The sequence below is a fragment of the Larimichthys crocea genome, chromosome XVI (genome assembly GCF_000972845.2).
Source record: "Larimichthys crocea isolate SSNF chromosome XVI, L_crocea_2.0, whole genome shotgun sequence".
Taxonomy (NCBI): Eukaryota; Metazoa; Chordata; class Actinopteri; family Sciaenidae; genus Larimichthys; species Larimichthys crocea.
This window is the reverse complement of record NC_040026.1, coordinates 23,136,261-23,161,998: the sequence shown is the minus strand read 5'-3', so window position 1 is coordinate 23,161,998 and position 25,738 is coordinate 23,136,261. Positions and strand designations below refer to the sequence as shown.

At 43.0% G+C, this 25,738-nt stretch overlaps 1 protein-coding gene across 6 annotated transcripts in view; it reads left to right on the top strand.

The window, feature by feature from the left end:
* skap1 (src kinase associated phosphoprotein 1) overlaps positions 1-25,259 on the top strand; it is a 32,598-nt gene extending 7,339 nt beyond the window's left edge. For 5 of the 6 annotated variants that reach the window (XR_003463930.1, XR_003463932.1, XR_003463929.1 and 2 more), the window contains 10 exons: positions 10,328-10,408; positions 10,523-10,606; positions 10,695-10,819; positions 11,626-11,689; positions 14,056-14,253; positions 16,474-16,527; positions 16,634-16,743; positions 19,561-21,610; positions 24,452-24,554; positions 24,887-25,259. Coding sequence is in view for 1 of the 6 variants with exons in the window: in XM_019254205.2 (XP_019109750.1) it covers positions 10,328-10,408; positions 10,523-10,606; positions 10,695-10,819; positions 11,626-11,689; positions 14,056-14,253; positions 16,474-16,527; positions 16,634-16,743; positions 24,452-24,544 (809 nt within the window). In the remaining 5 variants the exon portion in view is untranslated. The remainder of the gene's footprint in view (positions 1-10,327; positions 10,409-10,522; positions 10,607-10,694; positions 10,820-11,625; positions 11,690-14,055; positions 14,254-16,473; positions 16,528-16,633; positions 16,744-19,560; positions 21,611-24,451; positions 24,555-24,886) is intronic. The other variant, XM_019254205.2, reaches the window with a different exon arrangement.
* Positions 25,260-25,738: the final 479 nt, after the last annotated feature.

The window sequence follows — 25,738 nt, the reverse complement described above, 5'->3', positions numbered from 1 at the left end:
GCGATGACAGAGCACTGCAGGAAGAGCTTTGTTTCAGGAGGCGTGCAGAAAAGATGACGCCTCTGATACGTATCCCTCTTCTTCTTTGTGATCGTAATGATTCCATTATGATGTACCACAGAGTCTGTATTTGTGTAGCCTGTACGCCCGAAGGTGTGGATGTAGATGCTAAAGGGTTTATTCACAAAACTTAGATTCCATGTGACTCAGGTCGCCTTGTTTGTAAAGGTGCTTTTGAATTACATGATTCTACAGAACCACTTGTGGTACGTGTAGGAAGTATTAATTTCAAAAATGAAATAAATTATTTTACAACAGATCACACTATCAAAATACTGGAAAGTTTGTAATGAAAATAAAATATGCGAGATGTAATTTAAAATAAGTTTTGCATTTCCTGAAACGTTTGGGTTCAGTATCCTGCTACATGACACGTGTACGTGAGCTTAAATGCGACTCAAAGACAGTAAGCGGACTTGAAATAAGTTCCTCAAAAACTCAAACTACAGTCGTGGCTCCAAACTGGAAGCTGAAAAGTGTCGGCCTACACTGCTGTATTTAACGTGAGTCATAATGGTGATACTTTCAGAGGTGGTACGCTGTGTAGAAAGTTTGAGAAACACAATGTCTTAATTTCACATCGGTTAGACTGCAACTACTTTGATTAGTCTTTAGATTATTTCCTTAAATAATCATAAAAATGTTCTTTAAATTGTTTGTTCCGCATCTGAATATTTCCATTTTTCTCTCACGTTAGACAAATTAATCTCTGTATCTTTACAAAACCTGAAACTGGGTAACGTTTAGTTTAATCAGGTGTGTTCTGTTGTGTAGGCTAATTTAAAGAACGCAGGAATGTGACTCCTGCCAGTGATTACGGTGCCGGTCCAATTTCCTAAACCAATTACTCGCAGTAGGATAACCGATATGAAGTTATGTCTCGCCGTTGCCTATTTCTCATTTGAATACGAGGAGCCAACGCACAGTAACAACATTATTACGCGGTGCTGGTGAATAGAATATTAAATCTAAATTTTGTCATTTTGGGCTGAAGCTTGGAAAAAGCTATATGAAAGTGAAGTGCGTCTGAAGGTGCGCGCCTCGCTCTCTTGGCTGGTGAAATTGGAAAAAAGCGATGCCAGCTGATGGATTGATGCTCCATTAGAGGGTTAATCAGCAATGTTTAAGGCGCCAACTGGCCGTCGTCTGTGTTTGAAATCGAATTAAGTCGTGGAGGAAGAGCGAGTTTGTGGGTGCTACACGTTCAAAGAGCGAGGAACGCGACAAATAAACCGCTTTGCAGCATCAGTTTGTCTCTTTGTTTGCAGCACCTGGACAGTATTCTGGCTCTGCGTAGATGACCTCCTCGCTGCTCTGTCGGCCTGTGGTCATGCTGTCTGCCTACGCGCTGAACTTTTAACCTCTGGCCTCTTGCTTGGCCAACCTGTGGCCTGTCTGCACTCACTCCACTGCCCGGCCGTGTGAATGATTGGCCTCTCTGTCGGTCGTAAAGTTTCTTTGGACTCCCTGATAGCCATCTACTTCATCTGTCCGTCAGAATATCTGCCCGGAGATGAATTTTTCACGGCGTTCATCGGCGTATGGATTTTGTGACATTTAGATAGCGGCTGCTAGTTTGCGAGGAAGCGAGGAATATGTTAATGACCTCCACTCATCCTCATTCTCCTTCACTCTCCTTTCCTCTCTCAGTTACTGCCTGTGTGCTTTTCTAGAAAGACAGACACACACACACTCGCGCGCACACACATTACGAGGCAGGAGCAGGCTCTGTGCATCGCTGCGACTGCTCGCCACCAGGGTTCAAAAGTTCACACTATTCCCCTAGGGCTACTGTGCTGCTGCAGATGCTGATAGTCTTTTCTTTCTCCCTCTCTCCCTCTGCCTCTCTCTCTCGCTCTCTCTCCCGGCTGCCTTTCTCTCCCTCGCTGTTTACACTATTAATCTTGTACACTCTCTCTCACACACTCACTCACACTGCCTGGCAAGAAGAGAGCGGCTTGAAGGGGGGATTTGGACGTATTTAACCGAAGGGCATCCATCACTCTCATCTCCGGCTTCACCCCCCCACCCCAACCAAAAAAAAAACCCACACCGTGTAGTTTCTGCATCCTCCCCGGTTTGTAAGCCGTCTGATGCAGCTCTCCCCTCATTTGCTTTGTTTTATTGTTGCATAGCATATAATTACATCCCTCCGCTGCCTCTGGTGTGGCGCCGCGTTGAAACCCAGGGAAAACCAGGCGAAGGTAAATGTGCAGCAGTCCATCTGTAAGGAGGCACATAGGCAGAATGCAAAGTGGGAAGCTGGGGCAGGGTGGCTCCTAATCTCCCCCAGAGCTGTCAATGTCACAGACAAATAGCAAAACTATCAGATGCGGCGGGTTCACCCAGAGGTTAGCGTTCCCAGGTACCTCCTGCATTCACTCCCTCTCTTTCTCCCCCTGCCTTGCAAATGAGAATTTGATTTTGCCCTCCACTGGAATCCATTTCTGGAGATGAATGAAGTTTCAATGCCAAGCCCAGGTGGCCCCGCTGATTTCTTAGGGAAATAAATGGAGATGGGAGAGATGTGTTGGCCTGTACACAGACAGTGACACGACGGCTCCCAATGCCTCCGGGATCCCTCGGTTTAATTGTTGCTGTAATGTAGCACTTTAAGGTCATTAACATGCCCTTGTGGAGTTATTCGAGGATGTTGAGGATGCATCCCTCTTTTCCGCCGGGATCTCCGCGCACGGCTGGAAGAAGTCAGCACTCTGTGTGTGTGTGTGTGTGTGTGTGTGTGTGTGTGTGTGTGTGCCAAGTGGGACAGGGCAGCCGTGGGCTTGTATGCTTGTTTGGAGGATTTGCTTATCTACAATGAAAATTTTTACTATTGATTCACGGTGGCTCGTGCTGGAAGTCAGCTTATCTCTAAGAAATAAAGCCGGTCGATGAGAAAACATTTTATAGTGAAGGAACTTTGTCCTGTATTCAAACTAAATTATAATTTGACTTAAAAACAACTGGTTTCTGTTAAAGTGACAACATTTTATAAAATGTTGAATAAATATTGATTTTTAAATTAAGTAGGTTGGTTATTTTCTATAATTAGTGGTTGTAATTTTGGTGGTAAAACACTAAAGTGTGTGCAAACATAATATTATAAAAACTTCATTAAATCATCATCCTTGCTGTTTTATATTTCATTATATATTTTTGTTCAGTTCATTCGTGTATTGACTCTGTTTGAAATAACTTCAGCAGCAGTTCATGTCATAGATTTTCTCCTCTTTGGATTATTTCTGTAATTAAACAATAATAAAAAAAAAGATTCAATAAAAAACTTTAAAAAAGTTAAATTATTTAAAAAAAAAGTTGAATATTGGAAAAATCCTTTTCTTTATTTATTAATTTACTTCCCTGTAAATGTTCATATAAAACATGTATTATGATTAGTAAGTCATATACTTAATACTTAACGGTAATGATATTATAATTAATATGAATGAAAGAATAATGATTTATTTTATTGCAGCTATTTCAAAATCATATTTCTTGAGCAAAAAAAAAAGAAGAAATTGCATCGTCTTCCAGTTTTTTTCCAAAAAACACCAAATTAATTAATTATTAAGTCATTACTCATATTTGTTTATGAAAGACTGAATAGAGACCTGATTAAAAAAAATCAACATAATACAGTAATTATGTGCAGATATTAAAAATGACATTTAATGCACAGTGAAACTTTTTTCTTTTAATTTAACGGGGAAAAGCTTCTTTAAATAAATCATCCTAAAGGGAACTGTTGTTTCGATTTAAATGAATCTCAATAAGTTAAAAAAAAAATCTAGAATTTTCACTAAATATAACTTAAATAAATAAACTTATTTTAATTGAAACCACCTACATCAGATTTAAGTAACAGCCTGATTTTGCTGAGACAGAATACATTTTTCTCTCACACCTGTTGCCCACAGACTTGCTGGTGATTTATGAACGGAGTCAAAGAATGATGCCGTCGTATAATTGTTTATTGGCATAATATGTTACGGCAGTGGCGATAAAATAAGAGCAATTATATATATAAAAAAAAAAAGGTAATAGGCGTGAGATAGCACAGTGAGCCCGGTGCAATAACACGGTTAACACGAGTGTATTTACTTACCGTTATTGCTAAAATTATATTTAAAGCATTTTAGTGGAAACAACAGAAGCGTTTTAAAGTTGCAATAACTGTACATTCAGTGGGCGAGCGTGTTGATTTTCTGTGGAGTGTTTTTCCCTCCAGGCTCTGTCGTTGACTGTGCTATATCCCGTTTTTATCACAGATATGCAGGCTCTCCTGTGGGTCTGAACTCCTCCATTGTTGGTATTTATATTCTTACTACTGTTTTTTTTTCTTTTTTCTTTTTCGGCTGTGTCGGTGCAGCAGCTGAAAACCATCCCCAGCGATTAGAGGATCATTGTATCTGCAGTTAAGCATTTGAATAGTGGTAGTAAATCTAGAAAAAGGAAATTCAGGGTCGCTGTATACGCTGCTTATGGCTGCCCAGGGGGGAAGCCGATGTCACATAGTAAATTTAGCCCTTTAGTGTCTTTGCAGTGGCCGGCCTGAGATGTTTGAATGTAGGAATAGAGCAAAGCGGAGCAGGGAATGACTTGACATCCTGCGTAGTGGCACAGGATTTCTTTTTTTTATTCCAGATTGCATCAAGTGTAAGTCAGACAATAAAAGAGAGAAACACCAGATATCTCTGTTGCAAATGAATTTTTAAGAAAACCAAAAACACTTCACACATGTAAAAGTTTTCCGTTCTGCTTCGCTCAGTCGTAAAGCTTTTATCTCAGAGATTTGCTGATTGACATCCTTTAAAAAAAAAAAAAAAAAAAAATCCTTAATCACTCCTGCATAAATTCCCGGTCCCATTAAACATTATTAGACAACGATACAGGCATCATGCAGCCTGATATAATGCACTGCATGTTTTCTTTGGTTCAAACACATGCATTAGGAGGTTCTAAACACGGTTTATGTATCGATGACTGAAGTCCTAATCAAATCAGGGGGAGGAGAGGAGGGCAGGGAAGACATTCTGCCCTTAACCTCAGTGCCTCTCAGTCTCTCTCCTCCCTTTTGACGGCCGCCTCGCTGGAGGGACGCACAGCAGAGGCCTTCTACTGTAATGAGGAAAAATGTATCAATTTAGCTCGGCCTGTGCGCAGATTGAGCGCCGGGTGGGTGAAGGTGCACAGAGTGAATCCTTTTTCCTAATCAAGGACAGTATCGAAGAGGATTGCGGTCTCGCTCGCTTCGTCTGTAGAGTCAGCAGCATTCCTCCCCTGCAGCCCCCTCAGGGCCGGGGAGCCTCTCTCTGCCTTCTGTTTCACCTCATCAGCAGGGTTCACGCGGGGGTCAGGTCCTGCCCCCTGATGCTGCATTCAATGCAATACCTCTCGCATCGAAAAAGGCACTGTGAAAGCCCCCGTGCTCAAGGACCAAGCACAGAAGAAAGAAAACATATGATAAGTTGCTGATTTTGATTCCTACCTGTGCTGTCGCGGGGTGGTCACGTCTTTTACACGCTGTTAATAACAGTAGTTAATCCCATAAAGATTTTATATGTAGCTCTGGATTTAAAATAAGATTCTCTCTTTATTTATTTATTTACTAAATAAAATTAGTATCATGTAAATCTCCTAGTTTCAGTCTCATTAATCTGCAAACATTTTTAAAAAATGTATTTTTAATGCAAAAATAAATCGGCTTTAGCTTCTCAGATGTAAAATATTTGCTGGATAAAATAAATCGGCTTTAGCTTCTCAGATGTAAAATATTTGCTGGATTTCTGGGTTTCTTATTACAAAAGTTTAATATCTTTGAGTTTTGGAGTTTTTGTTAAACAAAACAAGCTGTTAAGGAACTAGTGATGGTCATTTTTCATCATTTTATGACATTTCATAGACCAAATAAGTGAATCGATAATAAAATAATCGCTAGTCGCAGCCTTACAGCAGACAAAAAAAAAATTAAAGCACATAAAGTAGAATACAACCCATTAAGAGCCGTTACAGAACAGACAGTGTTCGCGACGATCATAACTTCACAGGCGTTGATGAGAGATTACAAAATACTACAAATATACATTATAGCTTTACAAAGGAGTATAGTAATATAGAAGGGAGGTGCACCACACACACTCGCTAAGGAAAAAGAGAGAAGAGACACAAGGCAGCTGACATTACAGGACGTGCTTGTGTGTGAAACATAATAAATGCAGCGTAACACGTATACAGTGTATTACTTCATACACGGTAAACATCTGCGTGATTTCAGGTAACACACGTTTAAAATTTAAAAACATAAAAGGCAACACAGAATAAAATCTTTTATTGTAAACCTTTTTATTTTCCCTGTTAGGCTCATTTTTCTGCCCTCGTCTCAGTCTTCTCCATGTAACCGTCTAACTTAGATGTTTCTAAAGCTGGAGATACAACAGAGGCTGCTGTCTCTGGAAGTACGCGTCCCCCCGCGGAGACTGAACCCTGCCAACGCTGTGATGTCGCTCCTCTTCGCCTTCCAGCCGCCTCAAAGAAAAGATGCTAAAGTGTCTGCTCGCGTTCCATCTTCTGCTGCACCATCAACATCTTCGGTGCATTTTTGTGTTTTCATAACATCTCTGTTGCATTACGACCACCGTTAGATCTAATGTAACATATTAGTCCTCCCACCCAACCATTTCCCTTCATTTTGATTCACTCTCTATCCAGCCTTTGATTGACTTTCAGCCTAAGTAAAGTAGATTTTAATGAGAGAATACATTAACTCCCTCTGGTCATGCTAACATAAATCAGCCTTTTCTTGCGGGATCAACTGCTGCGCTCATAACACCATGCTGAGAGAGTGTGAATAACCAAATGAGAGATTGCAGCTGTGGCAAACCGCTGGCAGCCCAGATGCATTGTTGTGTATCTTCCCCCCCGAGTTTAACAGAAGTTCAGGAAGGCAACAGAAGCACGCAGGTCAGCTTGCTCATGGAAATGCGCCTTCGTCTGGATCAATTAAACATATATCCCTGGTCAATTTCTATCGATTATTTCCTTCCATTTGGAAATGGGGTGACTCATATCTTTTCTCGCTGATGGCGGCTGAGAGCAGTTTAGATTTAGTTCTAGTCCTCACCTTGATTTACAAAAACACGTGATGCGCCTCTAACGCCGCATCTATCTGCTGCTCTTTGTTGGTAATTGCACTCAGCTAAATAGGTTATGCTGAAATATCAATAAATTGCCATCAAATTAATGTCAATACCAAAGCTGTGGATGGTGCTAATTAAAACGCAAAAGGGATGAAAATGAAGTCATGGCATTGCCCTGAATAATTGATAACGCAATTTATGATTTTTATGAAAGAGTGCCGTCTGTCTGCGATTTTGATGAGGCCTTAATTAGATGCATTAATGTGTCTCTCTGTGCCTGTAGTCATGCTCAAAACTCAAACACCATGATGGTTGTTGGGCTTTTTTAACGCCCCTAAATTACACATTTTCAAATAACATTACCTCTGAATATCCATTTAAAGTCACATGGGTCCCAGAGAGGTGTTAATGTGTAATTTTCATTAAAGGAGGCTTTGTTAACTCAGGACCAATCAGATCCTGCTTTTGTTTAGGGTCGGATTAAGCAGCTTCGAGAAGTGCGATGAGTTTAGATTGTGCCGGAAGAATCCAGAACCGTCGCACACGTGTTTCACTGAAAGTGTACGTTTGCACCCACTCAGTCGTGCCCGTGTTTGAGTTTTCGTACAATGCGAGACAGTCAAGTGAGGTCAGGTCACCCAGCGTTAAAGTGTTAAACACGCATGAATGTGTAATGTTTATTGACTCAAGCAGATCGGAGTGATCCCATGTTGATTTTGCACCTCCTCATCTATTAGCCGGGCTCGACCTTTGAGATAAATGAAGAGCGAGGGAAGCAGACGGATGAGGGGATTAGAAGTGGGCTGCAACAGGGAAGCAGGCCCAGAGAAAAAATGGACGGACTGCCGGCGGATAGATGAGGTGGGGGAACATAATGACTGCTGTTTGTTATGATGTACTGAATCAGGTTCTCTTTGACAAAACAGTCCTTAGCACCTCTGTATTTATAGTGTCACCGGTCAGTCCATCCACAAAGGCAGGCTGATGATATGTGAGCGTGTTAGTGCAGTGAGGTGTCTGGGGCTCTGCTCTGGAATGACCCACTCATCTGTCAGGCCCACGAGCTGAAGCGGTGCCGGGTTATCGGATCACAGGCTGCCATTGTTGTGAACTTAAATCTCAGGAGTGTTAGTCAAGCAAAAAGCCAATATCAGCTTTATTCTGCTCTCTAGATCAAAGTTATTCGGACACAGGTCACCGAGAATGGACCGGAAACAACAACTTTCATGTCTGGAGTCGGGCTTTTTCATGTTGCTGATTTTTATGAATGAGTGAGAGGTTCCTGTTTGTCTGATGTTGGGGGATGCTCTTTGTTTAAACCAGAGGACCCAGTTGTGGGATGACATGTTTGGTTTTTCCCAGCAGTTAAACAGCTCTTTTCTGAGAGGGATGGACTCCAGGCATTCCCCCTTGTCATCAGCGGTCTGAATGAGGTGTCACGCCGACTAGTGTAAATGTTCTTTAAATTGTTCCTGTGTTTCAGACTAAAAAGGCGGTTCCTGCTCTCCCTTTGCTTTTTTTTTTTTGCCCTGCGAGCCTTAATGCCTGTTGACTAATGATTTGGGAGGAAGCTCAGCTTTATTTTTGACACATGGAAAAGCCAGGTACTCCTGTCGGAGCACGGGGCGGAAGTCGACCCTCGAGGCCGACCGGAGGTCAGCTACACAAGCTCCCCTCTAATAGATAAAGGCTAGGAAGTAGGTCAAATATGCAGATTTCCTGTTAGAGCTTCAAAAAGTAACTAAACATGGAACAGATGGTCGAAGCTGCTTCACTCAAGGTCAGATCAGATAAGATATAACTACTTTGTAGCTTTCCAGGTAGATTAGAACTGTCCGGCAAAGGTGAGTAATTTTAAAGGATAGCTACACCCTCAAAACCTCCCATTTGAAAACGCAACAGAGAAGTGAGGGACGGTTTAAGAGTGTGCATGCTCGTGTTGTAGCTCGGTTATCTCTGGCGTGTCAGTACAGAGGCATCACAATGCTGTTTGTCCCGAATGAAGCTCTGAATTTAGCATTTGGGCTCATGTGTTTATCAGGCGAAGTCAATGTGAAAGTGCCTAAAACTGCAGTTCCTCAATCGTCCACTTGAGGCTGGCTCCAGAAGTGAGTCAGTCTCCATAAGTCCCCATGTTTCACAGCAGAAATAAACATGTTTACAGCCTGGTACAAAAAACAGTTTTGGTCTCTGTAGCTAATTTCCCCGTTCATGACAACTGTACTGAGGGTGAATTTATATACAACTCACCTGTTCACATTATATTAAGGCTTAAAGTTATGCAGGATTAAGAGCGTGGACGCTTTGATGGACAGGTGGGTGTGGTTACATGTGGCTTGTTTGACCTCAGAGTCTTGCTTATTTCTTCATTATTAAGAGGAGATGAGCTGATCTTTCAAGTCGCATGTATTAACGGCATAAACCAACAAGAATCTGTGTCATCATGTGCACATTCAGCGTTGAGGTCCTCTTTAAAACTCCAGCAAATGGCACAGTAGGCTAAATACTCTGTGAACTACGTTCTGCAGTGAGCGCCTAACAACTGCACTAATTAACTAAAGCCTCTTAAGTTGTGCCATTGTCCTATCATGTTTAAAATTTGACTTTGCAAATTGAAGAGAGTTGTTTGAATTTCCACAGGAAGGTTACTCCCATTAAATGTGCAATGTGAGTAGATGAATGGACTGCAGTGCTCAGCAGCACTGTAAATGTATTGATCCCAGTTTCCTAAAGCCTAGCAGGGATGTATTTGATCCACAGGGTTGGAGACTTTATAGTCACGGTGTGTGTTTGTGCGTGCGTGTGTTGCCTTTGGAATGAAGAACATTTTAAGTGCAGCTTATTAGGAGTTAGTGCTGAAACGATCAGTCAGTTAATTGATTAGTTGATTCGCAGAAACTATTTCAATAACAAATTAAGCATCTGAACCCACTTATCAAGAAAAACGCCAAAGTTTCTCTCATTCTAGCTCCTCAAATGTGAGGCTTTACTGCGGCTCTCTCTCTTTTAAATCATTATAAATCGAATATCTTTATTTTGGACTGTTGGTCAGACAAAACAAGATATTAGAAGAAGTCACCTTGGGCAGTTTCATAACCTCTAATAGACAAATGAATGGCATCTGTTCACAGATTTTGGTGACATCCCCCCGGTGGCAGCTCAGGAAATCATCAACACCTTGAAGCAAGGCTACCTGGAGAAGAAACGAAGAGGTATAACAGCACCTAGATACCAACACAATAACTGTAAAATACCTGAGTAAATATTGTTTGTATAAGTCATTTTCCTTTTGATTTTCACTGATCACGGTGCACTTCTCTGTCTAGATCACAGCTTCTTCGGCTCTGAGTGGCAAAAGCGATGGTGTGTTCTGAACAATCAAATATTCTACTACTTTGGGAGTGAGAAAGGTTTGTCTGAAACGCCGACATACGGAAACATTGCAGGTTTATAGACTGAATCAGATAACATCCAATCACATTGTACTACTCTCTACAGACAAACAGCAGAAGGGCTCCTTTTATATCAACGAGTACAACGTACAGCTGGTGCCCAACCTGAGAAAAGACTCCAAAAGAAATGCCTGTTTCGAGTTCTTCGCCTCCGGACGCCGCTCGTTCCAGGTCTCATAATGACTGAGCTCATAACAAACCCGTTTGTATCTGTGTCGTGCAATAAGGTATTTTTTGTCTCTATGACATAATTGGACCACTAGGAGTTTATTATGTTTTTTTAAAAATAACTTCTTGCTCAGTATCACACATCTTGGTCCAAATTCTTTAAAACAATACATTTAATGGCTCACTATCAAGAATTAAGTCTGAAATAATCAGTTAATTATTGATCAGATGAACCCAAACTATTAAATGTGGCCAGAATAAACAGTTTCAGACCTTTCATATGAGAATATTTTGATGGTTTTACAAGTCCTACCTTAAAAATAAGCAGATTTTTGACTTGTCGTCACATTTTTAGCTTGTAACTGATCACGGATGTAACTGATTACGTAACGTGACTATGTAGCAGGCTGCTATTGAAACAAAATATTACAGTAAATTACATTTCAGTGAACTCATAGTTCATTTTCATTAAAAATATTATAGTATTTGGATAGTTTAATATGTTTATGTAACAATATTTCATAGACTCCTTTACGTACCACTAGAGGGAGGTCGTGTAGTTTAAGAACAAGTGTAATTAAAACAATTGTTACATCTAATTAGGTGTGAATAAATACATTTATATCGTCCAGTGTCATTTAGACATGTTAGTATATTAGTTTAGATCTGATGATTTCATATCCATTACAAAAGAGAGATTTTCTGTTTGCTCTTCTTCATTATTACACAGCGTGGAAGATTAAAAATCCACATAAATGCACCTTTTAGATGTGATGATAATTGCAGAATTATTGCCACTCTCTCACCAGTTCACTGCCAGCAGTCCTCAGGAGGCCAGAGAATGGGTGGAACAAATCAATATTGTACTTAGAGGTAAACAAGCATTTCTTTGTACTTCTTTTTTCCAGGCACCGATTCTCTGAGCGGTTTTATCGGCGGGGCGTTCCCGGCTTAGGTTCCTCCTAAGATTCCTCCGTTGTTTGAATCGAGGGTTAAAAGATGGAGCATGTCATATGTTCGGCTTGTAAAGCCCTCAGAGACAGATTGATATGAAGCTGTATAAATAAAATTGACTTAAAGCTGACTTTTTAAAAGCCTCATAGGTTAATTGAAAAATACAGTTAAAGCAGTATAAACCTTCCAACCTTCTTTTTTGTCAATTTTCCACTAAAGTTTGCTTCTGTTTCCGAGGGGCAGAAAGGTCAGAAGTGAAAGGGAGCTCTTTATCATCTCTGACTCAGATGAAAACCGCCCGATCCATCACCAACTGCACACGAGTCCTGAATCTCCTCATTCGACATGTCACCCCACCATGTCATGTGCACCATCATGTAGCTCTAGTTCTCCTCCACCTCCCCCTCCCAACCACTCCTCCCCTAACCCTCCTACCGAATTCCAACTTACAGGAAATTGATTGGTAGATGTTCTGGTTATCCTCCAGTGACATTGATTTCTGCTTGGCCGCTGGTGTACGGCAGAGGACCTGATACCCTGTGTTGCAGTGGCCAGTCGCCTGCAATGAGACGGCTCCTCCATCTGAGCAAGCAGTCGTGCCTGGTCTACTCTAAAATGGGCTCGGGCCGGGCCACTGATTTGCGGGAAGTAACAGACACTCTGCAGTTTGTCTTACTTCCTTCCTTCCAGCACGGTTTTACTACGAAATGCAGCCTGAGCCAGAACATGTAGATGATTATTTACCCTCTTCACATCCACAATTTACCTGAGAACAAGGCTGACTTCTCTGATTATTTTAGGCATTTTGCTTTATTTGCTACAGAAAGGAAATGCGAGGAGGTGAAACAAAAGATTGTATGGAAGGCGTCTTAATCACTATGCAAAGCAAATAGCACATTTCAAACAAACAGAGAGGCAATTCAGAGTCCTTTAGGCAGGCTAAGAAAAGCATTAGGACAATATTCAAAAACAATAAGCAGTAAAAAACAGAATAAAACCATTAAGATAGAGAAAAATTAGGTTTTAAATGATAAAATCCAAATATAATCGACCTGAAATACAGTTACAGTGCAGTGATAAGTTGCACAAAATGAAACAAAGGATAGAGTTTTTCATTTAGATTGAGAGTGGTTGGTTTGGTCGCATGGATCCATCCGTGTGCAGCGTCATGGCTAAAAGTATCTTCACCCATCGGTAAAAACAGCTGTTTGTTCTCCAGTCAGACCAGGATAAAATACAATGAAATGCACGTACATACTATGAACAAACACACACATATCTTCAACCATAAATTCCTTATAGGGGCGTAGCTTCATTTATAGATCACACACACACATACTGTAAATTATGCACAGAAAAATACATGTATTACTCTGTCGACTGTTTACTACTCAAGAAGCTCAGTCTTGATCGATTCGTCCTCGTCTTATTCCTTCTAAGATGTTTATAATCTTAATATTTTAACATCATACGCCGTGCTTCCATTGTGGTTTGCCTGCAAGCCGTTGATTAATTGTGAACACTAGACCGGCTGTAAGTAGTTCCACCTCTAGGAATACTGAATTATAAGTAGCAGGGATAAACAGCTCGTACTAAACTGGCAACGCGAGGCGGTTAACAACCCTCGAGGTTCTACCAGCTGACCACTTCCACAAGACATGAAGCACCCGACTGGGTTTTATAATCTTTAAAGGAGATCAGAAATGTATTTTGGGCTTCGAGATTGTTGAATGATTTATAAACTTGCAGCATCACTTTAAAACTCCGGACAGACAGCAGACAGCCCAAAAATTCAGATTTCAGTCATAAAGAGTGAAGACGGGGAAGAACTCTAACTGAGAAGACGAGTCTGTTAATCGATTAGCCGATTGACGGCAATTTATAGGACCTTATCTGAGTCGTCCATCGAGCATGCCAGATGTTTGCTGCTGGAAGATATATGATTATACATTAATAATATTTTAGGTTTGAACCAAACAAGCAGTCTAAGGACGTCCCCTCGGGCTCTGGGGTATTTTAATGTTAATTTTTCACAAGACTCGCAATTAATTACTTAAATAGTAACTTAATAACTTAATAGCAGATGAAAATAATCATTTACTGCAGGCTGCGTGTCACTGCTAGTGTATGGCACGTGTCCTCGCCTGTTGTGCAGTCGGGGCCACTCGAACATTTCTCTTACTTTACCCTTTAACGCATGTGTGTGTGTCTTTTGTGTCACGCTGTGCTCCATCTTGATGCTAACGCCGCCCATCACGTTGTTTCTCTCCCCGCTGCTCCCGTAGATATCAGGTCCACCGTCATCCCCGTCGACGACGAAGAGGAGGAGGAAGAGGAGACCTATGATGACATTGAGGGGATGACTGGCCCTCCCCCGCCTCGGCCTGGCGCTGCCCGGCCCGCCGAGAGCAGCAAATGGAGAGGAGGGCATGAGCCGGGGGAGGTCGACGACGAGGACGAGGACATCTATGAGGTGTTGCCAGGTATGAGGATGTGGTTACCTCACATGCGCACACACACACAAACTCTCATGATACTCAGTCAGACAAATAGTCGCTCTGCCTCACACACACGCGCTCCAGCCCTGAGGGATTTTTGCAGCAAGAAATATTTGTGATGATCTCTCCTGGCTGTGAAATTTGTGTTGCCAGGTGCCTCCCCATCACCACAGCACCCAGACTGATCACTCATTTTAAATCAAGCAACACTAATAAGCTTGTCAGCACTGAGGTGGCTGCTGCAGAGACACACACAGACTGACTAGAAATCAGCTCCCTCCTCCAGAACTATCTGTCGAGAAACAGTTATGTTGTTGAAATCAGCGAGAGCCGCGTAGCTCCCAATGCTCTGTCATAGAACGTTCAATTAGCTAATGTTGCCAGGCAACAAATAGCCCACAATTCAATCCACTAAGCAGAGTTTGGGCAAAAATTGCCTAGCAACAGCAATTTAGTTGAAAGGAAGTAAAAACTGCATCTCTCTGGGTCTTAAAATAGTTCTGGAGCTCTTAATGTCACGTCTTTAATAGGGATTAGTTAGTTTGATTGAGACCCCAGAGCAGAGCGTGCGAGTCCCTACCGAGGGGGAGACAGTCCCATGTGTCAGGGTGGCTACAAGATCCCGAGAAGGACAAAAGGGGTGATCTGATCTTCTCAGGGCCGTCGTCCATCACTCTTTCTATTAAATAAGATACATCAAGATTCTGTTTCACTCAGTGAGTACATTACCTTTGCCAAAATCACTGGTGAGAGGGAAATCACTCTTCAGACTGTCACGCCGGCGTTCAAAGCCATCTGGGAAGAGGTACAGACCCTGACCACAGATGGCATATCGAATGACGGGCTCTTTCGTTCACTTTCTCACCCCTTCACTTATCAATCATTCTGCACCTCGCTTTGCTCACTTACAGGTTTTTGTTTTCATTCATCAGGATGGCAACTTAAAGTAGTCTTTGCAATGATTGTAGTTTGTGTGACTTTACTTCACATTCATTGCTGACGTGAATGTTTTAAATGATCTTGAAATAGTTGCTCAAGATTAAGATTATAAATATCTGGAAAATATTTTATAAAAACCGAAACATCTCGCACGTGTAGTAGCCAAACTAGCGACGAGACGTCGAGCATCATTTTCCCCGTGATGAGCTCCCTTCGGTTTTGTCGAAGCAAAAAAAACTCCAAACGCGGCTCGGTCGCAGGCAGATTGCAGAGCGATGGCGGTATTGGCTCTGGTGGTGATGACTGATTTTATTGACTGGAAAATTAAATCACTTTGATATAGAAACCGTTGGCCCATAGCGGTGGCCTCTCGACTGAAGGATGCTCTTGTGTACAGCAGCTGAAGAGCGCTGAACAAATGTTTGGAGCCTCTGCAAACAAAATTAAAATCTTTTTTTTTTTTTTTTTGGTGTCGTAACAATGACATAACGATCCACGAAGCTCAGATTTATAATAACATCTTTTGCATTTTGAAGAGACAGAATTTTATTTTCTTGCAGAAAAAAAAAATGCCAGTCATTGAAAAACATGAGAAAGCTGCATCCAAATGCAAACTGTACACATTATAAATATGCATGTGGATACACTGTGTGTGTGTGTGTGTGTGTGTGTGTGTGTGTGTGTGTGTGTCGTCCTTCCTGGTGTTCCTGGAAGCAGAGGCGCAGGTTGTGCTGGAAGGTGGATAGTGTTGCCGGGTTGTGGCATTGCTGTCAGCCCGCTACTGTTAAGGATGGATGTGGGAGACAGAGGGCAGGCATATCACCGTGTCACCTCTCAGACCACCGGGTGCCACGCCCCACAGTCAATGACACGTCCGCCTCCGCGTGCCTTAAAGACGGCCTCTTTTTCCTTGACTTTCTCCCTTCCCTGGCTCTCTGATAAATTTGAACAAATTGATCGTCATCGAAGGAGCTCAGCCTCATTAAAGAAAAATAGACGTTCTGTGTCCCTCGGTGATGCATCAGGGATTGGCTGATGATCAATTTGATTTGTTTTTCACATTTATCTTAATGATAAATAGTTTTTTTCCCCTTTAATCGGGTTGTTTCATATCATTATTTTGCTGTTTTGTCCTGTTAAATAATAAAATTAGGGTCCAGATATCTTGTTAGAAAATGCTTCCTGCTCATAAATGTCAGTTCAGACGAGGATAAATGATCTGTCACAAATATCATCTTGTTGTGTTCGATGTGTGTTTTTGTGCAGAGGAGGATTTTGCAGATCCGATGGACGAGAGCGGTGAGAGGAACGCCAAATCAGGTCTGAACCTTTTTTTACGGTCTTTGCTGATAACAAGTTCACGGCGTGAAAAGAACATCTCGTTCTTTTTTTTATTTAAACTCGTGCCCTGCGTTTCCTCTCGCAGCTTGGTCATCAGATTACGCTAACTACTACCAGGGTCTGTGGGACTGCCAGGCCGACGAGCCGGACGAGCTGGACTTCCAGAGAGGAGATCTCATCTACATCATTAGCAAGGTCAGCGTCGCCATCGTCGGCGCAGAGATAATCCAAGGAGGTTATTTAAAAACTTCTCGTAGACGTCTGTGGTTTCTGGACACCGCTCTGCCATTCATCTCTAATGGGAACCATTCCTGATCGCACCCTTGACTCGTAGACACAATTACACGAGCAATTACAGTAGTTTGAAATGAGTCAAATGTGATGCAGACGTGCGAAATGTGTAATTATTTAAGGGTTAAACAACATCAACTCCAGTAATCACTTTGTCCTCATTTACTTTCCGAACATGCTGATGTCCCCGACATCTAAATCCCTCCCGTTAGCGAGCAGCTCGTATCTCGACGCTGCAGTGAAGCACCAACAGTGGCATTGTCTTTTTTTCCCAGGCCACTAGGGTGAAGTGCCATTCGGGGCGCTGCGTAATGGTGCTGTTGTTCATTATGGAGCCTCTATCACAGGGGTTAATTGAGTAGGCAGCCATGCGAAGCTCTTCCCTTTCCTGTTTGACATAAACTGCAGGTGAAGCCATCCTGCATCTCAGCTCTTTTCTCTCAATCTATTTCCTCGTGTTTTATGGCCATCTTGTAGTTACATGCAGAGTATCCACCAGTGAAAAGCCACCCTACTGGAAATCAATGGCTTGTAATTTGGGCACTTTTACTCTGCAGCGTACAGGGACTTGTTCCCAGGCCGTTGCTATTGGTCGGTTTGAAATTGAATCATCATGTTCTGTGTTTAGGGCTAAATTATCTGTAGTGCAGAGCAGAGGAAGAAGCCGCAGTGTTTTTTTTTTTTGTTTTTTTTGTTGGTAATTATGTGTTAGAGATTGAGAAATTATGTATCCAACCTCCTGAGGTCTTGCATCTTTAATGGAGCCACTGAATTTTAATTATTTGTAATATTTTACGCGTGTTTAGTGTAGGAACAATAAAGTTCTCACTTTTATAGTGAATTAAAGAAGTGAAGGTTTTAAGGTTCAGGTAGATAAACAGACAAAACACGGACGATTCTTCGATAAGAGCAGATATGGCACAGGTGAAATACACAAGATGGACTTTTAATTGAGGTTCTGTCAGATGAATGAGATGCCAGCCTTCTCTGTGTGTGCTGGTTGATAGGGGAAAATGTCAAAACAGCCACGTCCATAATTCACATGAAGACGACAAAGGCAGCGTACTTGAGGGAGGTGGCGGACAAAGAGGACCTGGCTCCGGTGCTGCCTCAGATCCGCCTCAAACAGCCTCAGCCATGCCTGGCGTATTACTTTTCACTGTACGGATCAGATTACCGCTTCACCCAGGACCTTAAAAGCAAACTAAGTCCAGGTTGGAAGCAAGTCTTGGTTGTAGTATCTCACAGTCTTAATGACACAGATTACTCTTGTTTTGTCAAGCTGTACGCTGAAGTCATAACATAGTGACAGACTACGGGCGAGTATTCTAACTATCCTCTAATGGATTTAAAGCAAAGGTCTGGCTGTAAATTATTCAGAGGTGATCTCCGGACGGCTTCCGAATGTTTGGTTTTGCGTGACGACACGGCGACTCCACCCTCCGTCCCATTTTGCGCCCTGAAAGCATCACGTTTCCCCCATGAATAGCATTATTTGGATTATAGCCTATAATCGGCTATTTATTTTAATGAGCCCTCGGGGAGGGCTTCCCTGCGTCGTCTTCAGTGTGTGTACACGCACAGGGCCCCCGTCGGCCGTTCAGTTTTTTTACAGGGGGGGATTCCTGAGAACCCTGACCTCGATGAGTGAAATACGGGCCCTTGGCTAGAACTCAAGTCTGTCGCTTAACTGGGGACCCAGACACACGAAATGGCCGTAATAAAACCAGGGCCCATAAATTCTCTTAGAGGGTGGGAGGCCTGGTTGTCTGTGCTGTTATGTCAACACTGACCATAATTACAAGGTAATAAGGACACGCTCTAAGTGCTAAATCAATGGTGCTAACAAACTGTTATTTTTAAAGCTGGGATGTGATTGACTGCTGAAGTGCAGAATGGGATAGCCACAGGCGTGGTGTCATATGGCTGTGAACTGAGGAGAACATGCCGATTGTATAAAAGGCCGTCATCCATCATTATTGATCTCTCACTTACTGTAAAGTGGGGGCATTTTTACTGTATTTGTGCTTTTTTTTTTCTCCCCCCCCCCCCCCTCTCGTGTGTGTCGCTGTGTGTGTGTGTTCACACGCATATCTGTGCATCACTGACAAAGTAAATAAATTAGGAACCTCACAACTCATATGAATCCCATTAGTTCGAGAGAATTAATCTCGTAGCGCCGGTTTTCAGCGACGCCTAACTTGCTTTCCGCAGAGCTCGACGGCGATGCTCAGCGCGCTGATACATGAGGTAGGAGCACACCGTGAAATCTGTCTTGCGAGTTTTTTCGCCGTGGCATTTCATTTCTGAGAGCTTGCATTTTTCTAATGCGCGTTATGGCTTCACGCTGACATTCCAGTGCGCGCTGACAAATACAAGGCGACCTCTTGTTTTTTGCAGTATCACACTCTGAGATTTTCTTTTAACTCGATTTTAAACCGTTGAGATGTTTCACGCACGTTTCACGCACGCATCACAGGCCCGAAACGTGCGATGAGTTATCTGTCACAGGATTTACAATCTGTTGTCACAATATGAGATGAATTCATCACAGCAGCTCAAAGCTGCACTCTCTGACATGTGTAATGCCTGCACACTTTGTCGGCCATGCCCCACACTAAACCATAAGGTTGTCCGGCATTCTTGCCCTCTAATTTATGTATCCAGAATCAAAAGACATGGGCTCTACAGGTCAGCTGTCACATTCCTGTATTCCCACAGGCACTCATGGAGAACGTCGGGATGGAGTGGGAAGAGATTTATGGCGCAGAGCCATCCGGGGTCCTTAAAACTCTGGCAAGCGCTGCTGCTGCTGCCGCCGCCGCCACCTCTTCCTCTTTTTTTCTCCATCGCCCTGCTCACCTCTCCTCCTCCATCCGCCGTCCAACCAAAACCCAGAGAGAGGAGAGCCGGGGCCAGCCAATCCGGGCGCGTCTCCCAAAGCTGAGCGTCACATCACATTTGGCCAAAGCGTTCGGCTGCAGCTGCGTGCCAGAGACAACGAGAACGTGGACACCACTGACACCTTGTGGCGGCTTCGAGCGGAGTCGGATTTATTTAATGACAACTTCTACAAACACCCAGAGCTGATTTACGTCCTCGTAGATTTACTCGTGTAAATGCCAGTTCTGATTTCAGAAATCGCAACGGCTCATTTTGTGATTTAACGGCCGCTCGCGCTCCAGCCGGGCTACCTGTCTTTCTTTAGCTTCTTCTGTGTTTAACAAGCCGCTTTGGCCCGCTGCCCACAGGTCACACCGACTGAATACAGCTGAAGAAAAGGAAAAGAGGGCAAACAATCAGATGGGAAAAGTCAAGCAAGAGAGACAAAGAGAGTGGATCCCTTTATTCCTTTGTGTGAACCCTGTCCCCCCTTCTCCTTTCTCCTTTTCTCTGTCACACACACCCATTTAAAGACCCCTAGCTGCTATTGTGGCCATAGACACCAAGACGCTATAGACAGGCAAAGACATCCTATTTACCACCCAAAGCTAGCAGGGGGTGAGTCTGGGGTTTGGGGTCATGCAGGAGGCAGCGGTCATCCCCCGGTCAACTACAGTAGGTCATTATTCAGCCCAAGCCAATAGCCCAGAACCGCGTCCGAGCAACCCACCCCCAATCCATTCTGCTTAATTATTATAAATGAGGGGCGGCGTAAACAGCCATCATTACAGACACTCAGTGGCATACACAAATCCACTTTAAATTGCTATTAAGTTAAGGAGCTATCTGTAATCCCAGGCGTGCATTAGAAAGGAGCGAGTAGGTTTTCTTTTTATTAAATCTCATCGTCCCTGAGATATTTTCAAACGTTCTCATGCTCTGTCATGTTTCCAATTTGAAGCCAATTCACTGATTTAATTAAAAGCCCACTTGGAAAAAATGGACACTAAGTAGCCATTTCGATCTCTGCTTGTGCAGAATTATCGTCCATATTTTCTGGATGGATTTCGACAAGATTTCTTTTGGCACCGGATCCTTCGTAACACGCCCCCCCCCAAAAAAAAAAAAGCCTCGCTCACACTTTCAGGTATCATGAGGTCATTCGTGAGCAGCGAGGAGAGCTCGCTAACCTGATAACGGGTTACAGATCATGGTGGAGGTGTCCATGTTTCTTTGTTAGAGTGACCAGTGATGGAAGAACTGCAGAGAAGAGCTGCTGCGGTGTATCTGACGAGTCTACGTGGAGGGGGGGTGAAACACAGAGAGGATGCAGGCTGCTTCAGGAGAGATGGAAAGAGAGAGGAAAAGGAGGAAAGGAAGGAGGGAGGGGGTAGGAGATGGGAAAGGAGGGAGGGAGGGAGATTGTAACACCCAGGCGGCGGGTTCAGCGGCAGGGCAATGAGAGACTTCCTGCGCTCCATCACGCCCAAGGCCTGCCTCAGTCAGCTGGTGGCCGAGGAAAGATGCCTCATGTGTCAGGCTTATTAGCACTCCCCCTAGTTTGTATGCATTTGGGATTGTGTGCGAGTGTGTGTTTCATCTGGGAGCATGTGTGTGTGTGTGTGTGATGAGGAGTTCAACATGAAATCAGTGTGTTAGGCAGATTAAAGCTGCGTTCTGTTTGTAGGTACGCCATGGCGGCTGGTGGATTATAGGTGACGAGGCGACACCTGCCTCCACCACGTTGTCTTTTTTATCCGACATCCAACCAACCTCGACTCACCTTCTCCTCGCTTCAGGCTCGGGGTAGCTGTCAATCCGTCCTCCGGTCGAGGAACGTGAGCGATGGGGCCCATCAGAATGCCACCATTAGCCAGCCCCCTGAGTGGTAAATAAACGATCGCGCCGGTACACTGCAGGTGTTGTCATGGCAACCCACTCTCAGCGCCAGCCCCGCCCACACTCATCCTCTTTTTCCTCCCCCCCCTCCTGCTCCTGCTCTCTCTCGGCGGAGGAGTCACCGGGAGGTCAAGCGAGTCAACGCGCCGCAGCCGCCACGACACGGCGCTGTTCGGCCTCCCCCTCTCGCTCTCCTGTGATCTGCATCCAGGTTGCAGCAAACACAGCCTCTCTCTGATTCCCGTCACCTCTCACACTCACACTCCTGATACATCTTGTTAATGAGACGAAACCAGACATTCCCCAGAACTCAGACACTTCAGGGACACTTGATTTTTTTTTTTTTTTTATCATCTTCCACTTCAAGATGAATACTAAGCAACTCGTCCAATCATTCACCAGCCCCCAAACATGCCCACGGTTTGCCCCAACCGTAGCATTTCAGAGCTCGAGATGCAAAATCACGGGGAAACAAATCAACCTAAAAGACAAAAAGAGGAAAACAAACAGAAGGAAGAGGACATTGAGGAGTTAGCGTAGTTTTTGTCATTTGGATAATTCACTCTCCACGCCTCTTGGAATGTCCCTATTACAGCAGGTGTACTCTGGATGAACCCATTTCAAGTATGAGGAAGATGGACTCTGCACGCCTGACAGACTTCCACTGCCATTGGCACCCACTCTGTGATGTAGCAGTTGTATTAAAATGGCGGCGCTGATAATCCAAAAGACCTTTCTCGGGGAGAATTTGAGACCGACTGCACAGATGGGCCGCGGAGATAAATAAAACTCTCTGTCACTGCGGTCGGTGGAATAGTGCTGCGACGCCCCCAAGGGAGAGAAAAACTGTTCCGCTCCCTCTTCCTCCCCCTCCGTCCGTCTGTCTCCCCTCTCCTCCTCCTCTGTTCACGTTATCACGAATTGGAGGGAGAGAACCAGAGCCAGCTTTTCCGCAAAACCGGGCTTCTCCCTCTGCGCTCTTATGGCGAGCATAAAAAGACAATTCCGGACTTAACTTCCCCGTCCGTTATGAGCTCGAACACGCACTAATGTTGCCAGTCCGAGTTTGTCAGGGAGCCAAGCATAGTGCAACGCCCCAGTCAGAGCTGTCAGGGAGGTTCGTAGGGGGAAAACGATGAGGCCTGGATGGACGATTTGCTTATGGTGGGTACCTGTTTGGGCTGTAAGAACACTTGACTCTCGTGGTTTATCACTTTCCGAGCGGTCCATTCATCCTTGCTGTCCAAACGGCGCTCACCAGCCGCAGGCCTCATTCCTCTGGCTCGAAAGGTGTCAGGTCTGGATGATGGGCTGAACCTTTGACAAAACGCCATCCATCATGTCGGAGAGTGTGTGTTTTTATTCTTACAACTACAGGAGAAACTGACCAAACTTAGGTCACGTGTGCTCTCGTGCACATGCCATGCCACGCCGAGCATTTCAGTGGCGAGATAAACCGTCCACGCAGTCATTCTCAATCTGTCGAGAGAACAGAGGAGAGACGAGCGGTCGGGGCCGGCTGGTGCCTCCTCTGCCGGGCTTTAACGCCCCATCTGATCTCTGGCCAAATATTGATCGACTACACGTCGAGTTAGAGCCCAACTGCTGTGATCAAGATGATCATGTGGCTGTAAATGTGACTGAAAATGTAAGAACGGATGAAAGATTTTCAGTCTCGTGTGAGAGAGATGGAACGTGCAAAACTGAATTTTTAGACGTGGAAATTAATTTTTATTTCTAATTCTTGTGGCCCAACGAATATTTTCACTTGTAAAGAATGACTTGATTATTATTTAGTGTATGTAGGAGTGTATACGTTTGATCTAACATGGATTTGATTGATTAAATGCAACACAAATGTAAATTATAAAAAGCTTCTATTTAAATTATTATTTAAAGTGTGTCTAAATTATATTTTTATACTTTCCTCTTTAGCTCACATGATTTTTTTATTCAGTCAGTCAAAAACAGACATTTTATTATATTACTGAGCTACATAAACAGAAATTAGGATTTTTTTAATGACAATAAATGATTTAATTAAATTTTATTTATGAATTTAATTGATTAAAACCTGAAATGGATGCATGTCACTTTAAAGCTCCATCGTTTATTCATCTGAGAGATTTGCAAAAATAAAATTTCTCACCAAAAATCTAAAATAATTTCCTAATTTTTAGCTGTTTGATTATTATATTTATTATTATATTAATAATATATATTATTAATTAATAAATATTATAAATCACCACTTTTCGTTGCAGTGCATTTAATATCTGAGCGTTTCTATATTTTCTGGTGTGTAAATAGGAGAGACTGCTCCTCGGTCTTTTTAATCACAGCACAGAAATGAAGTCTCGTTGTAATTAGTCTGGAAAACAGACAATCTGTTGTTATGGCTCCGGAGCAGTTAACAAAAGCTGTTTTATTTCAGACGCTCACTGTCTCGATAGTCTTGTTTACCGCTTCTCTCACATTTTTGAATGAAAACCCGGGAGGCTAACGCGGCCCGGTGTCTATTAGAACATCGTGCATGGCTGTGTTCACGGGGCGGGATCCAGACTCTCCTGATTTCCTGAAGCTGAAGCTGAATTCACGCAGAATAAAAGTGTTTGTAACCTTATTATTCCAGCAGCCTCTGTGAGAGATCAAGGCCACGTGTAATTGCAGTTCAAATCATTCGAATGGGTGTCCTAATGTTAGTAACACGAGACAAACAGTACGCTCAGATCAAATAAAAGTGTCAGGCCGGTGTTTAATCCTGCTTCGTTTACTCGTCCTCGGACCCCTTGGAGACTCACGCTTGTTTATTTGTTCATTTCGGGTCCAGGAGTACAACATTCACGGCTGGTGGGTCGGCGAGCTGAACGGCACCGTGGGTATCGTCCCCAAGGACTTCCTGCACCCGGCCTACATCCTGTGAGCTCCAACAGGTACCGAGGCACTCTCTTATCATCAGCATTATGGACCATTACTGTGGCCTAATACACAGAAACGGTCCCCCTGGTACTCATCCAGATTGCCATCGAGGTATATTCAGTCGTTGACCTGCCGTTTATGGCATCTGCTGGCTGGAAGAAGTACTGCATAAAGCAATCTGAGCGGTGCAATGGGCAATGGGTGAGAATAAATATGTGCAGCAAAAGCATGATTACAGCATCAGTTGTCCTATTTAAGAAAATGATTCCCTAATACTGTTAGATAGGCACAGCTTAAAATGAATACTGAATTATTAATGCATGTTTCTCTCATCGTGTTTTCACAGTGCTGCTGCTGCTGCCGACACATCCGGCCGTGAGTTTCACAGACGGGGCCCGGTCAGATAATCCTTTGCTGATTATTCTGTAAATTATATCATGTAGATCTGCTGCAGCTGTACTTATACTTAAAAACCTCCAGTAAAGATCCCACAGACAACATCGACACGCGGCAAACCAGAGCTGAAGCAGTCGATTAACAGACTTTGATTTTACATTAATCGTTTGAGTCGATTCCTAAACGAAGAAAATATTTGTTTTCATATCGGTCTGAGGACAGAGGGTGTCACTCCCTGTACAGACAAATGTACTGTGCGACTTTGGGCTATACAAATAAAATCTGATCTGATTATAAGGTGAATTAAATATTATCTTTTGTAATTCAAAGCCTTCACATTTTTTTTGGACTAAACAATTGATTAATCAGAAAAATAAAGGAATTATTAACCATGAAAAATAACAGTTAGTTGCAGCAACTTACCTAATTATTGTGAACTAATACAATTATTAGTTCACTTGTTAAAATGAGCAGTGTGCAGATTGTTAGTGACTTATTTTCTCTTTGTCTCTCTCTCTGTCTCCACATTCCTGTCACTTTTCAGCTGTCTCTAAACTATAAAGCTTAAAAAGGCCCCAAAAATAAATAAATAAAATAAATCTCATTTTATCCTGACACACATTTAAAAAATAATCTGCAGATGTTTTGTACAATATTTTTGATATTTTAAGCTTCAGTAAATTTGCAGTTTAACACAGAAATCCTCAAAAAAAGCTTCTTCACTGTCTGTTGTCATTAAAATGTTCAATGCTCAGCCACTAGGTGGCAGGATTGCTTCAAAATGTAAGACTATGAAGTAAGT